The sequence below is a fragment of the Maniola jurtina genome, chromosome W (genome assembly GCF_905333055.1).
Source record: "Maniola jurtina chromosome W, ilManJurt1.1, whole genome shotgun sequence".
Taxonomy (NCBI): domain Eukaryota; kingdom Metazoa; phylum Arthropoda; class Insecta; order Lepidoptera; family Nymphalidae; genus Maniola; species Maniola jurtina.
In genome coordinates this window covers 5804327-5820983 of record NC_060057.1, presented here as the reverse complement: position 1 = coordinate 5820983, position 16657 = coordinate 5804327, and the positions used below count along the sequence as shown (strand labels likewise).

The window sequence follows — 16657 nt, the reverse complement described above, 5'->3', positions numbered from 1 at the left end:
GAAGCCAGCGGCTGATACATAGTGAGCCAGCGCAACATGCATTCCCATTCCCACGTACGAATACGACCCGTATAGCTGACGCGGCGTAATACCAGAACCCGCGCGATGTGGGAATCGTAATATTAAGTTAGAATATTCTCATCCTTAGAGATAAGCACTAGTTTTTAGTCTTTTCATTTAAATGTAACTTTGAATATAATTATTATAAGGATATTATCGCCGACTAGTTTTCTTCCATCCACCTCCTGCGAGCCTAAACATTACTAACAATCAAATATTGATGTCAATATTTTGTACTGTAATTGTTGGTTAAAATAAAATCTGTTCTGTGGCTATAGCTACTAGCTAAGTTAGCAATCAAGGGCTAACATATCACACTAATATTATAAAGGCGAAAGTTTGTATGTGTGTGTGTGTGTGTGTATGTTTGTTACTCCTTCACGCAAAAACCACTGGACGGATTTGGCTGAAATTCGGAATGGAGATGGATAATATCCTGGATTAGCACATAGGCTACTTTTTATCCCGGAAAACCAAAGAGTTCCCACAGGATTTCGAAAAACCTAAATCCACGCGGACAAATTCGCGGGCGTCAGCTAGTCATTGAATAAAAAAAAGAGGTTTATTATTCCATGTACATATTTTCACGAATTGTTCAACATTTCTGATACAAACCACTAAGGTCTGGAACAAGTGTCCGTGTTTGCTGCCACGTAATAACTTAGGTAACTTTAAGGCAGAGTGAATAGGCATCTTCTAGGCTCCAATTTAGACCTCATCATTGCTTTCATTAGCCATAATTGTCATCAAGCGCAAGTCAATGTTGCATTAAAAAAAACTTTTATTTCTAGGTCTGGGAGTTAAGTTCTGGCAAATGTTTGAAGACGCTGAAAGGTCACAGTAACTATGTGTTTTGTTGCAATTTCAACCCACAGAGTAATCTTATAGTATCTGGAAGTTTTGATGAAAGCGTTCGAATATGGGATGTACGAACAGGTAAATAATATCTTAAATATACTAATATTAAAAAATGAAAAATGGCATTGAAACAAAGCATTTTTTATCTGCACTTATGCATTCATGCTTTCAGTTTGTACTTCTACGCCGTTAATATTGCCAGTTTTGTAGAGTGGTACCCAAAGCACACAATGCATATTCTTTCTTTTTCTTTTTTGAAAAAAAAAGAATATTAACCATGCTAATCATGACTAATACTCCCCTTTCCGATCCAATTAGCGTAAAGCTTGTGCCAGGATGGGTACGACAATAGTGCAACAGATGGGGTTTGAAACGCCGACCTTTCGGAATTCAGTCCGCTCCTCAACCGTTGAGCTATGGAGGCTCTAAGCCCCATATTAATACCTTTTTGTGATAAAAATAGTGGGCAATCAAGCAGGCAGGTCACCTGATGTCAAGAAATTACCGCCGACCATGAGCAATTGCAACAACAGAGGAACTGTGGATGCATTGTCGGTCTTACAGGAGTTTGTTGATCCACCCCTTGAAACCCCCATTAAAATTTAGTGGGAATATTGCCTAAGGGAGTTGGTTATGGTTACACATTTTGCCTGTGACTTGTGACCTGTGTCATCATTTTATGAGAAATTGAGGCCTTAACTATCATCAGTTTCATTTTTTTTTTTTTTTGATAATTCATCCCAAACAGGTAGATCAAAACTAAGTTTCAAATGTATTGGTTGCAGGTAAATGTTTGAAAACGTTACCAGCACACTCAGATCCAGTATCAGCGGTGCATTTCAACAGAGACGGAAGCCTCATTGTATCCTCAAGTTATGATGGTCTATGGTGAGTTGTTAAACCATTAATAAATTGTTTTTTTTTATTGAAGTGAAAATTTCTTTAGGTGCATTGGGTAGTTTTGGGATGGGTAAAAACTTTGGGGTCGCGTCACACACATGCTTATGTTAATAGCCCTCGAAGTGCCGATAGACGCGAAATCTAAACTGTTAGTTGGTGTAGTTTACAAATTATGAAATTTAAATTTTCGAACCTAAAATTAATTTCAGTTAACACTCCTGTCAGCAATTCCCACTGACTGCCAATTATTTAAATTATATAGTTAAGTTGATTCTTTGAAGAAATTAAATCGGAAACGCATTAGGTCATCGCTACAACTCGGTCGCGCTAAGTTTGCACCTCGCCGGAATGCGGCGCCTTCCCCACTTACCCATTCACCTCCCCGCGGTCGTCTTATCGCGTCGGTACGGTTCGCACACCGTACCTGAACGTCAGTGTGACGTAATCGACGCGAGGTGCAAACTTAGCTTAACCAAGCAGTAGCTTGTGCAGCCAAAAGTAAAATAAATGAATGGACAGATGAATGGCATTTGAATTACATCTATTTTTCCTGATTGCCAAATTTGATGCTACATAATTATCTCAGTAATTCTTTTGATTGGCCACATAGATGAATAACTTCAAATATTTTTGTTTTTAACCCCTGACCCAAAAAGAGGGGTCTTATAAGTTTGACGTGTGTATCTGTGTATCTGTCTGTGGCATCGTAGCTCCTAAACTAATGAACCGATTTTAATTTAGTTTTTTTTTTTGTTTGAAAGGTGGCTTGATCGAGAGTGTTCTTAGCTATAATCCAAGAAGATCGGTTCAGAAGTTTGAAAGTTATCAGCTCTTTTCTAGTTACTGTAACCTTCACTTCTCAGGGGTATTGTAAATTTTTAATTTACACTTGTGTCTATTTTAGTCGAATCTGGGACACAGCCTCCGGACAGTGCCTAAAAACACTCATAGACGACGACAACCCACCGGTGTCCTTTGTAAAGTTCTCTCCCAATGGCAAGTACATCCTCGCTGCTACTCTGGACAACACGTTGAAGCTCTGGGACTACAGTAGAGGCAAATGTCTCAAGACGTACACAGGGCATAAGAACGAAAAGTATTGCATTTTCGCCAACTTCAGCGTCACTGGTGGAAAGGTAATATTATCAAAAGTATTTAATTTCTTATGAGATTAAAGGTAAGCCTGCACTACGAAAATTCACAGTGCGATTTTCCCGCAGAATTCTTTCGAATACGGTTCATACAAGTATTTCACATAATTCGGCGGGAAAAATCGCGCAGTGAAAATTCGCAGTGCAGACTTACTCTAAGGTTGAAATCTATAGAGCACACTTTGACTTTGCGTAGACTTAAGTTTCAGTTAAAACGAGACAGATTTATACCAGCGGCATGGCGCGGTTTTAACTGTGTCTTAATTCTGAACAAAGTCAAAGTGCGCTCTATAGATCTCGACCTAAGAGCCCATTTACCATAAGTGGTTAGCTGCAAGCTGAGAATAACACTTATAATAATTTTTATTTTTATACATTTTCTAACATAATTACTATCTTCACTTTTTGATGCTATAGTTGAGTGACCTGTATTGTGAATCGTCATTACAAAACCTAATAGACTACAGGCCCATGTTCAAAAATGGATGGGTCATATGAACCACCAGGTGACGTATACAGGACGATATAAGAGCATAAAATAATAAGATTCAGCACTATGCCGTCACTTGTAAGCTGTCCAACAGAGTGCTGGTGAGAATTCAAAAGTGCAGGTAGAGTGAGTACATTTTGGTCATATATTTTTGTACGGCATTTTTACCATCGATAGATCCATGAAAAATAATAAGAAAGCGCGCAGTGCCGTAAAAAAATGGTGCGCCACAAAGTCAGTAAATTTTTTGATTTTCTGATAATTTCCAGGATAAATTTGGTCATTTAATTCTGTACGGCATTAGTTTCATACTGTTTCAATACAGCCTCTAATCCATTATTCCGCAACGCCGTACAAAAATCATGCGACAAGGGGAAAAAATTGAGGGTAGCAACCCCCTCTCTTTCCGTGGTCCGGGGGATGATTTGAAACAACATAAAATTAATTTATTTTGAAAGTGTTTTATGCATAGATAATATTTTTTTACATGCCGTACATTTTCGTAGGTCCAAAGGTTTGTAGGGGATGTGAATATTATATACACACCCGTTCACTTCAGTTAGACGGCATAGTGATTTTATTATATTATCAATTGTTCTCTTCAAAAATATGTTAATGCCGTACAGTATCAGATGGCCATAAAGTACTACACCCTTAAAATGGTAGCGTCATTTTCATCAGCCTAAAAGATATGGTCTGCATTAAAATGTACGGCATAATTTTTTTCTAATTTATTTATCTTAATACTATTTAAAACAAGGGAAAAGCGTAGATAATTGCTATATTTTATAAATTTATGAATATTTAAACTTTTGCAATAATTTGAAAAATTTCAGTTTTTGTATTTCTCTATAATTTTTTTAGAACAGTTTCTTTTGAACGGCAATACTATATAACAATAGTATTTTACACTATCATGTTAAAAAAAAAGTTGCCGTACAGAGTCAAATGATTTTACAGCTTTAAAAATCAAGTATACCATGAAATTAAGATAATTATTGATACACATTCAAATGAACACTAATTTTTTGACGGCATTATTTTTAATAGTACTTTTGAGTGCTAGATAATGTTTTGGAACCAAAGCCGTACTTTTTCAAATCACCCCCTGGACCACGGAAAGAGAGGGGGTTGCTACCCTCAATGAAGATAGGTGAATGAAGATAGGTGGGGGGTGCTCGAGCAAATGTCATTCATGACGTCATCCAATTGCCAAAAAGCTGAAAAAAAATTCAAAATGGCGAAAAAAAGATGGCCGCCATACAAATTTCGCCGGCGTCCAGCTCGGAGGGTATAAAAGATGGAGGTGCGGTTTCTTGGCAAAAGAGGATCAGGATCCAAAGGTTTACTCGATGAATAGAAAAAAAATTCAAAATGGCGGAATTTAATTTTCCATACATTTTGTATGGCGAATATTGAATGCCTCATTTTCCTAGAAAGAGACAAGAAACGATACGATGATGTTTGGAAGATATGTTTGGGTGCGGGATGGGAGTCGGGAAAAATTATGACATTTTAAAAAAACAAGATGGCGGCCTATATGATTTTTGTAACTCTTTTGTTTTCCAACCGATTTCGTTGAAACTCACAATCTTTTGAAGAAAGTACCAAACGATTAATAGAAAAAGTGGAAAATTTTGGAAAAACAAGATGGCCGCCGTACAAATTTTGTCGGTGTCTATCTCGGAGGCTATAAAAGATGGAAGAGTGGTTTCTTGGCAAAAGATGATCAGGGTCTGAAGGTCTACTCGGTGGAACAAGCTCTGCATGCTCGCGGACCACTTTAGTGGTCCGCGCACTCACGCACCCTACTAAATTATTATCCTAATCTACAAAAAATAATATGGATGTCGTTTTCAGGGTTTTCCAGGGTGCTGATTTTGATAATGACATTTATTTTCAAATCCAAGATGGCGGACTTACATTTTCTACAAAAAATAGAAATGCCTGTCATTTTATGGTTTTTTTCGGGGTGAATTATGTATCTTAATAAATCAATTTAATTTTATATAATAAAGTTAACCTTACCACGTCACGCGAGCTGCTTTAGCAGCTCGCGCACCGAGCAAAACACTAGTTATTATTATACTATATATAGCTCGATTACCACTCACTGACTCACTCATTGACATAATTGTTCTCCTAGAAAGAGAAGGAAAATGATATAGTGATGTAGGGAAGATATGTTTGGATTCGGGAACCCTCTGGGGAAAAATTATGACTTTTCGGAAAAACAAGATGGCGGCCGACGTGATTTTTGCAGCTCCGTTGTTTTCCAACCGATTTCGTTGAATTGTGCAATCTTTGAAGAAAATAGTAAACGATTAATGGGAAATGTCGAAAAAATTGAAAAAACAAGATGGCGGCCGAGCTGGAGAGTTTTCAAAATTTTCATTTTTCGATCCCTAACCGCGGCGCCACTGATCCAAGACGGAGAAGTCGAGGATAATTATTTTTTCGTGTTTCGCCCACGATCATCCTGTATTTTGACAAAACAGGAGTGGTTTTTAAAAATTCAAGATGGCGGCTGTCATGGCGGCCGTTAAGTTAGAGGTACGAAAAATCGCAATTTTAAAATTAAAATTTCTCCCAGTCGACGACGTCGGACCGTTTTGGTTTCTATGAAGCGGTTGTACGTATAGACTCGAGGTATAGATCGGTGGGAAAAAATTACCCCATTTTTAGGGAAATTTCAAGATTTTCGGGAAATTGTAAAAAATCGAAATAAGGACTTTGTGCAAAATCCGAGTATGAGCGATTATGTGTTTTGCTTGTACAAATGACATTTGGGTATTTTTGTCGCCGGAGACTGGCAACACTGGAATTCATCAAAGAAAAAGTGATTTTCGACATGGTCTTTTTTCAGGGACGATAGGTTCGCGTGGGTGCGAGCGAGATGAGAGATTGAAACGGTATCGGGAGCGGTATATCCTTTAGTTAATGGGAAAGTTGTAAAATTATCTAATTTGCTTCTGCAAAAAGAGTTGGTGGCCATTTTGTATTTTCCTTAAATTTTCCGAAATTTTGATCACGTTTTTGAGGCAGTTGGCAACATTTTGGAAAGTCGACATGTATCAATCGATTGTGTGACTCGACCAGCAGTATCGAAATATGTAAACAGTGTTGCCACATTTGGGGAGATTTTCGAGATTTTCCCCAAAAACTCCTCCTGTAAAATTTTGTATGAATTTTTTTTTTCACTGATGGTTTCGTATAGAAAACAAAAAAAAAATCGAGGAAAAATTTGGAAATAGCTGATGATCGAGGATGTCGGAGACGGGTGAAGGGTCCGCTCAAGGTATTGAAGATAGGTGGGGGGTGCTCGACCAAATGTCATTCATGACATCATCCAATTGCCAAAAAGCTGAAAAAAAATTCAAAATGGCGAAGAAAAGATGGCCGCCATACAAATTTCGCCGGCGTCCAGCTCGGAGGGTATAAAAGATGGAGGTGCGGTTTATTGGCAAATGAGGATCAGGATCCAAAGGTCTACTCGATGAATAGAAAAAAAATTTAAAATGGCGGAATTTATTTTCCCATACATTTTGTATGGCGAATATTGAATGTCTCATTCTCCTAGAAAGAGACGGAAAACGATACGATAATGTAGGGGAGATGTGTTCGGGTGGGGGAGGCGAGTAGGGAATAATTATGACATTTCAGAAAAACAAGATGGCGTCCGACGTGATTTTTGCAACTCTTTTGTTTTCCAACCGATTTCGTTGAAACTCGCAATCTTTAAAGAATGTAGCAAGCGATTAATAGAAAAAGTGGAAAATTTTGGAAAAACAAGATGGCCGCCGTACAAATTTCGTCGGTGTCTATCTCGGAGGCTATAAAAGATGGACGAGTGGTTTCTTGGCAAAAGATGATCAGGGTCCGAAGGTCTACTCGGTGAAACAAACTCTGCATGCTCGCGGACCACTTTAGTGGTCCGCGCACCCACGCACCCTACTAAATTATTATCCTAATTTACAAAAAATAATATGGATATCGTTTTCAGGGTTTTCCAGGGTGCTGATTTTGATAATGACATTCATTTTTAGATCCAAGGTGGTGGACATGCACTTTTTAAGAAAAAATTTACATGGGTGTCGTTTCATGGGTTTTTCGGGGTGGATTGTCTATCTCAATAAATAAATTCGGTTTAATACAAAAAAATTAACATAACCACGTCACGCGAGCTGCTTTAGCAGCTCGCGCACCGAGCAAAACACTAGTTTTATACTATATATAGCTCGATTACCACTGACTGACTCACTCACTCATTGACATAATTGTTCTCCTAGAAGGAGACGGAAAATGATATAATGATGTGGGGGAATTGTGTTCGGTTTCGGGAACCCTCTGGGGAAAAATTATGACATTTCGGAAAAACAAGATGGCGGCCGAGGTGATTTTTGCAGCTCCGTTGTTTTCCAACCGATTTCGTTGAATTTTGCAATCTTTGAAAAAAATAGTAAACGATTAATGGGAAATGTGGAAAAAATTGGAAAAACAAGATGGCGGCCGAGCCGTAGCGTTTTGAAAATTTCGATTTTTCGACCCCGAACCGCGGCGCCACAGATCCAAAACGGGAAATTGAAACTAATAATTTTTTTTTGGTTTTGTCTACGATTATCCTGAATTTTGACGGAATGGGAGTGGTTTTTAAAAATTCAAGATGGCGGCTGTTGTGGCGGCCATTATGTTAGAGGTACGAAAAAACGCAATTTTAAAAGTTAAATATCTCAAAGTTGGCAACATCGGAGCGATTCGGCTTCTATGAAGCGATTGTACGTATAGTTTCGAGGTATAGATTGAAGGAAAAAAATTACCCCATTTTTTGGGGAAATTTCAAGATTTTCGGGAAATTATAAAAAATCGAAATACGCACTTTTAGCAAAATTCGAGTATGAGCGATTACGTGTTTTGCTCTTGCAAATGACATTTAGGTATTTTCGTCGCCGAGGACTGGCAACACTGGAATTTATCGAAGCAAAAGTGATTTTCGACATTGTCTTTTTTCAGGGACGATCATTTCGCGTGGGTGCGAGCGAGATGAAAGATTGAAACGTCATCGGGAGCGGTATATCCTGTAGTTAATGGGAAAGTTGTACAACGATGTAATTTATTTCTGCAAAACGAGTTGGCGGCCATTTTGTAATTTTTTGAATTTTTCGAAATTTTGATCACGTTTTTGAGGCAGTTGGCAACATTTTGGAAAGTCAATATGTACGAATCGATTGTGTATCTCGGCTGGCAATATGGAGATATGCAACCAGTGTTGCCACTTTTGGGGAGATTTTCGAGATTTTCAACTAAGAAACTCCTGTAAAATTTTGTATGAAAATTTTTTTTTTCACTGATGGTGTTATATAGAAAACAAAAACTTAGTAAGCCAAAATTATGGAGAGAGCTGATAATTGAGGATATCGGAGACGGGTGAAGGGCCCGCTTAAGGTATTGAAGATAGGTGGGGGGTGCTCGAGCAAATGTCATTCACGACGTCATCCAATTGCCAAAAAGCTGAAAAAAAATTCAAAATGGCGAAGAAAAGATGGCCGCCATACAAATTTTGCTGGTGTCCAGCTCGGAGGGTATAAAAGATGGAAGTGTGGTTTCTTGGCAAGAGATGATCAGGGTCCGAAGGTCTACTCGATGAATAGAAAAAAAATTCAAAATGGCGGATTTTTTTTCCCCATAGAAAATGTATGGCGAATATTGAATGTCTCATTCTCCTAGAAAGAGACGGAAAACGATACGATAATGTAGGACAGATGTGTTTGGCTGGTGGAAGCAAGTAGGGAAAAATTATGACATTTCAGAAAAACAAGATGGCGACCGACGTGATTTTTGCAACTCTTTTGTTTTCCAACCGATTTCGTTGAAACTCACAATCTTTGAAGAAAGTAGTAAACGATTGATAGAAAAAGTGGAATTTTTTGGAAAAACAAGATGGCCACCGTACAAATTTCGTCGGTGTCTATCTCGGAGGCTATAAAAGATGGAAGAGTGGTTTGATGGCAAAAGATGATCAGGATCCGAAGGTCTACTCGGTGAAACAAACTCTGCATGCTCGCGGACCACTTTAGTGGTCCGCGCACCCACGCACTCTACTAAATTATTATCCTAATTTACAAAAACTAATATGGATATCGTTTTCAGGGTTTTTCAGGGTGCTGATTTTGATAATGACATTTATTTTCAAATCCAAGATGGCGGACTTACATTTTCTACAAAAAATAGAAATGCCTGTCATTTTATGGGGTTTTTCGGGGTGAATTATGTATCTTAATAAATCAATTTGGTTTTATATAATAAAGTTAACCTTACCACGTCACGTGAGCTGCTTTAGCAGCTCGCGCACCGAGCAAAAACTAGTTATACTATATATAGCTCAATTACCACTGACTCATTGACATAATTGTTCTCCTAGAAAGAGAAGGAAAATGATATAATGATGTAGGGGAGATGTGTTCGGGTGGGGGAGTCGACTGGGGAAAAATTATGACATTTCGGAAAAACAAGATGGCGGCCGACGTGATTTTTGCAGCTCCTTTATTTTTTAAGAGATTCCGTTCAAACTCGCAACTATTAAAGAATGTAGTAAACGGTTAACAAAAAATGTGGAAAAAATTGGAAAAACAAGATGGCGGCCGAGCCGTAGCGTTTTAAAATTTTTGATTTTTCGACCCCGAACCGCGGCGCCACAGATCCGAAACGGGGTAATCGAGGATAATTATTTTTTCTGGTTTCGCCCACGATTATCCTGTATTTTGACAGAACGGGAGTGGTTTTTAAAAATTCAAGATGGCGGCTGTCATGGAGGCCATTCTGTTCGAGGTACGAAAAAACGCAATTTTAAAATTCGAATATCTCAAAGTTGGCAACATCGGAGCGATTCGGCTACTATGAAGCGATTGTACGTTTAGGTTCGAAGTATAGATTCGAGGAAAAAAATTACCCCATTTTCAGGGAAATTTCAAGATTTTCGGGAAATTGTAAAAAATCGAAATACGCACTTTTAGCAAAATCCGAGTATAAGTGATTATGTATTTTGCTCGTACAAATGACATTTGGGTATTTTTGTTGCCAGAGATTGGCAACACTGGAATTTATCAAAGAAAAAGTGATTTTTCGACATGGTCTTTTTCACGGAATCCCCTTTCGCGTGAGTGCGAGCGAGAGGAGAGATTGAAACGTTGTCGGGAGCGGTATATCCTGTTGTTAATAGGAAAATTATGAAACCGTGTAAAATCTTTCTGTGAAATGAGTTGGTGGCCATTTTGTATTTTTTTTAATTTTTCGAAAGTTTGATCACGTTTTTGATCCCAGTCGACGACGTCGGACCGTTTCGGTTTCTATGAAACGATTGTGCGTATAGACTTGAGGTAAAGATTGGTGAAAAAAAATTACCCCATTTTTTGGGGAAATTTCAAGATTTTCGGGAAATTGTAAAAAAACGAAAAACGGACTTTTCGCAAAATACGAGTATGAGCGATTATGTGTTTTGCTTGTACAAATGACATTTGGGTATTTTTGTCGCCGAAAACTGGCAACACTGGAATTTATCAAAGAAAAAGTGATTTTCGACATGGTCTTTTTCACGGAATCCCCTTCGCGTAGGTGCGAGCGAGAGGAGAGATTGAAACGTCATCGGAAGCGGTATATCCTGTAGTTAATAGGAAAATTATGAAACCGTATAAAATCTTCCTGTTAAACGACTTGGCGGCCATTTTGTATTTTTTTTAATTTTTCGAAAGTTTGATCACGTTTTTGAGGCAGTTGGCAACATTTTGGAAAGATGACATGTGAGGATCGATTGTATGACTTGGCTGGCAATATCGAAATATGCAAACGGTGTTGCCACATTTGGGGAGATTTTCGAGATTTTCCCCAAAAACTCCTCCTGTAAAATTTTGTATGGAAAATTTTTTTTTCACTGATGCTGTCGTATAGAAAACAAAAAAAAAATCGAGGGAAAATTTGGAAAGAGCTGATGATTGAGGATGTCGGAGACGGGTGAAGGCCCCGCTTAAGGTATTGAAGATAGGTGGGGGGTGCTCGAGCAAATGTCATTCATGACGTCATCCAATTGCCAAAAAGCTGAAAAAAAATTCAAAATGGCGAAGAAAAGATGGCCGCCATACAAATTTCGCCGGTGTCCAGCTCGGAGGGTATAAAAGATGGAAGTGTGGTTTCTTGGCAAAAGAGGATCAGGATCCAAAGGTCTACTCGATGAACAAAAAAAAAATTCAAAATGGCGGAATTTATTTTTCCATACATTTTGTATGGCGAATATTGAATGCCTCATTCTGCTAGAAAGAGACAGAAAACGATACGATGATGTTCGGGAGATATGTTCGGGTGCGGGATGGGAGTCGAGAAAAGTTATGACGTTTCAGAAAAACAAGATGGCGACCGACGAGATTTTTGCAACTCTTTTGTTTTCCAACCGATTTCGTTGAAACTCACAATCTTTGAAGATAGTACCAAACGATTAATAGAAAAAGTGGAAAATTTTGGAAAAACAAGATGGCCGCCGTACAAATTTCGTCGATGTCTATCTCAGAGGCTATAAAAGATGGAAGAGTGGTTTTTTGGCAAAAGATGATCAGGGTCCGAAGGTCTACTCGGTGGAACAAACTATGCATGCTTGCGGACCACTTTAGTGGTCCGCGCACCCACGCAACCTACTTTATTAACCTTAACTACCCCGTTTTTACAAAAATTATATGGATGTCGTTTTCAGAGTTTTCCAGGGTGCTCATTTTGATAACGACATTTATTTTGAAATCCAAGATGGCGGACATGCATTTTTTAAGACAAAAATCGATATGGGTGACGTTTTATTGTGTTTTCGCGGTTAATTTTGTATCTTAATAAATACTATCGTTTTAATACTTGTCAACCCAACCACGTCACGCGAGCTGCTTTAGCAGCTCGCGCACCGAGCAAAGCACTAGTTATTATACTATATATAGCTCGATTACCACTGACTGACTGACTCATTGACATAATTGTTCTCCTAGAAAGAGAAGGAAAATGATATAGTGATGTAGAGGAGATGTGTTTGGATTCGGGAACCCTCTGGGGAAAAATTATGACTTTTCGGAAAAACAAGATGGCGGCCGACGTGATTTTTGCAGCTCCGTTGTTTTCCAACCGATTTCGTTGAATTTTGCAATCTTTGAAGAAAGTAGTAAATGATTGATAAAAAAAGTAGAAAAAATTGGAAAAACAAGATGGCGGCCGAGCCGTAGCGTTTTCAAAATTTTGATTTTTCGACCCCGAACCGCGGCGCCACAGATCCGAAACGGGAAATCGATAATAATTATTTTGTTCTGGTTTCGTCTACGATTATCCTGAATTTTGACAGAACGGGAGTAGTTTTTAATAATTCAAGATGGCGGCTGTCGTGGCGGCCATTATGTTAGAGACACGAAAAATCGCAATTTTAAAAGTTAAATATCTCAAAGTTGCCAACATCGGAGCGATTCGGCTTCTATGAAGCGGTTGTACGTATAGACTCGAGGTATAGATTGGTGGGGAAAAATTACCCCATTTTTCGGGAAATTTCAAGGTTTTTGGGAAAATGTAAAAAATCGAAATACGGACTTTTTGCAAAATCCGAGTATGAACGATTACGTGTTTTGCTCGTACAAATGACATTTGAGTATTTTCGTCGCCGGAGACTGGCAACACTGGAATTTATCAAAAAAAAAGTTATTTTCGACGTGGTCTTTTTTTAGGGGCGATCGTTTCGCGTGGGTGCAAGCGAGAGGAGAGATTGAACCGTCATCGGGAGCGGTATATCCTGTAGTTAATAGGAAAGTTGTAAAATTATCTAATTTGCTTCTGCAAAAAGAGTTGGTGGCCATTTTGTATTTTCTTTAAATTTTCCGATATTTTGATCATGTTTTTGTGGCAGTTGGCAACATTTTGGAAAGTCGACATGTATCAATCGATTGTGTGACTCAACCAGCAGTATCGAAATATGTAAACAGTGTTGCCACATTTGGGGAAATTTTCGAGATTTTCCCCAAAAACTCCTCCTGTAAAATTTTGTATGAAATTATTTTTTTTCACTGATGGTTTCATATAGAAAACAAAAAAAAAATCGAGGAAAAATTTGGAAATAGCTGATGATCGAGGATGTCGGAGACGGGTGAAGGGTCCGCTCAAGGTATTGAAGATAGGTGGGGGGTGCTCGACCAAATGTCATTCATGACGTCATCCAATTGCCAAAAAGCTGAAAAAAAATTCAAAATGGCGAAGAAAAAATGGCCGCCATACAAATTTCACCGGTGTCCAGCTCGGAGGGTATAAAAGATGGAAGTGTGGTTTCTTGGCAAAAGAGAATCAAGATCCGAAGGTCTACTCGATGAATAGAAAAAAAATTCAAAATGGCGGAATTTATTTTTCCATACATTTTGTATGGCGATTATGAATGTCTCATTCTCCTAGAAAGAGACGGAAAACGATACATTGATGTTTGGGAGATATGTTCGGATGCGCGATATGAGTAGGGGAAAATTATGAAATTTCAGAAAAACAAGATGGCGACCGACGTGATTTTTGCAACTCTTTTGTTTTCCAACCGATTTCGTTGAAACTCGCAATCTTTGAAGAATGTACTAAACGATTAATAGAAAAAGTGGAAAATTTTGGAAAAACAAAATGGCCGCCGTACAAATTTCGTCGGTGTCTATCTCGGAGGCTATAAAAGATGGAAGAGTGGTTTCTTGGCAAAAGATGATCAGGGTCCGAAGGTCTACTCGGTGGAACAAACGCTGCATGCTCGCGGACCACTTTAGTGGTCCGCGCACCCACGCACCCTACTAACTTATTATCCTAATTTACAAAAAATAATATGGATATCGTTTTCAGGGTTTCCAGGGTGCTGATTTTGATAATGACATTTATTTTCAAATCCAAGATTGCGGACTTACATTTTCTACAAAAAATAGAAATGCCTGTCATTTTATGGGGTTTTTCGGGGTGAATTATCTTAATAAATCAATTTGGTTTTATATAATAAAAAAGTTAACCTTACCACGTCACGTGAGCTGCTTTAGCAGCTCGCGCACCGAGCAAAAACTAGTTATTATACTATATATAGCTCGATTACCACTCACTCACTCACTGACATAATTGTTCTCCTAGAAAGAGAAGGAAAATGATATAGTGATGTAGGAGAGTTGTGTTCGGTTTCGGGAACCCTCTGGGGAAAAATTATGACATTTCAGAAAAACAAGATGGCGGCCGAGGTGATTTTTGCAGCTTTTTTGTATTCCAACCGATTTCGTTGAGTTTTGCAAACTTTGAAGAAAGTTGTAAACGGTTAACAGAAAATGGGGAAAAAATTGGGAAAACAAGATGGCGGCCGAGCCGGAGCGTTTTCAAAATTTTCATTTTTCGACCCCGAACCGCGGCGCCACAGATCCCAAACGGGGTAGTCGTGGATAATTATTTTTTCTGGTTTCGCCCCCGACTATCCTGTATTTTGAAAGAACGAGAGTGGTTTTTCAAAATTCAAGATGGCGGCTGTCATGGCGGCCGTTTTGTTCGAGGTACGAAAAAACGCAATTTTAAAAGTTAAATATCTCAAAGTTGGCAACATCGGAGTGATTCGGTTCCTATGAAGCGATTGTACGTATGGACTCGAGGTATAGATCGGTGGGAAAAAATTACCCCATTTTTCGGGAAATTTCAAGATTTTCGGGAAATTATAAAAAATCGAAATACGCACTTTTAGCAAAATCCGAGTATGAGCGATTACGTGTTTTGCTCGTACAAATGACATTTGGGTATTTTTGTCGCCGAAGACTGGCAACACTGGAATTTATCAAAGAAAAAGTGATTTTCGACATGGTCTTTTTTCAGGGACGATCATTTCGCGTGGGTGCGAGCGAGAGGAGAGATTGAAACGTCATCGGGAGCGGTATATCCTGTAGTTAATAGGAAAGTTTTTAAAATTACCTAATTTGCTTCTGCAAAAAGAGTTGGTGGCCATTTTGTATTTTCTTCAAATTTTCCGAAATTTTGATCACGTTTTTGAGGCAGTTGGCAACATTTTGGAAAGTCGACATGTATCAATCGATTGTGTGACTCAACCAGCAGTATCGAAATATGTAAACAGTGTTGCCACATTTGGGGAGATTTTCGAGATTCTCCCCAAAAACTCCTCCTGTAAAATTTTGTATGAAAATATTTTTTTTCACTGATGGTTTCGTATAGAAAACAAAAAAAAATCGAGGAAAAATTTGGAAATAGCTGATGATCGAGGATGTCGGAGACGGGTGAAGGGTCCGCTCAAGGTATTGAAGATAGGTGGGGGGTGCTCGACCAAATGTCATTTATGACGTCATCCAATTGCCAAAAAGCTGAAAAAAAATTCAAAATGGCGAAGAAAAGATGGCCGCCATACAAATTTCGCCGGTGTCCAGCTCGGAGGGTATAAAAGATGGAAGTGTGGTTTCTTGGCAAGAGATGATCAGGGTCCGAAGGTCTACTCGATGAATAGAAAAAAAAAATCAAAATGGCGGATTTTTTTTCCCATACATTTTGTATGGCGAATATTGAATGTCTCATTCTCCTAGAAAGAGACGGAAAACGATACGATAATGTAGGGGAGATGTGTTTGGTAATTATTCTTTAAGCGGCAACTCCAGCTGTCGTTTGTCGTCTGACAGGTGACAGTGTCACTGTCAAATTCATTCATCGGTTTTCGGTTGGAGCGGCCGCGACTCGCTGCCTTCTCTCGGCATAATTGTTAATTTAATTTCGGTTAGAGTTCAATACCACATTCCACCACACCCACTAAACACACTAAAGTGCATCAAGCAAGAAGCAAGAAGAATCGGGCCCGATATTCGCCGGCAACGAAGAGCACTGCACGAGGTACCTGCATGCCCTACTCACTATACAGCGATTGATTAGGAATTTTGGGGTTTCTGGGGAGCTCCGCGAACCGCGGACGAAACATTTGGTAGCAGAGCGTGGTTTTCGGTCTTTTTCGTGATTAAAACACGATATTTTTTGGTTATAATACGAGTTTCAAAAGTTTTTCTATCTACCTACCTCTCGGTAAAAATAAAATTATCGCGGGTTGGTTACGAAGACACGTTAAGGTGGCACCTCACGTACCTATATTGTAAGGCGGCTACTCACGTACTGATTTTGTTGAGGCCGACACATGGGTTCTTGGTGATTT

The 16657-nt window shown here is 38.8% G+C and overlaps 1 protein-coding gene across 1 annotated transcript; it reads left to right on the top strand.

Moving 5' to 3' along the window:
* The first annotated feature begins 280 nt into the window (after positions 1-280).
* On the top strand, positions 281-2987 carry LOC123879845 (WD repeat-containing protein 5-like). Its single transcript, XM_045927737.1, has 4 exons — positions 281-298; positions 852-996; positions 1704-1806; positions 2723-2987. The coding sequence occupies exons 1-4, from the start codon at positions 281-283 to the stop codon at positions 2985-2987; spliced, it is 531 nt and encodes a 176-aa protein (XP_045783693.1).
* Positions 2988-16657: the final 13670 nt, after the last annotated feature.

Bases quoted from the DNA above. Each gene is read 5' to 3' on its own strand.
- LOC123879845 (XM_045927737.1), top strand. The intron at 997-1,703 runs GTAAATAATATC...TATTGGTTGCAG, and splicing joins AATATGGGATGTACGAACAG to GTAAATGTTTGAAAACGTTA. The intron at 1,807-2,722 runs GTGAGTTGTTAA...TGTCTATTTTAG, and splicing joins TCAAGTTATGATGGTCTATG to TCGAATCTGGGACACAGCCT.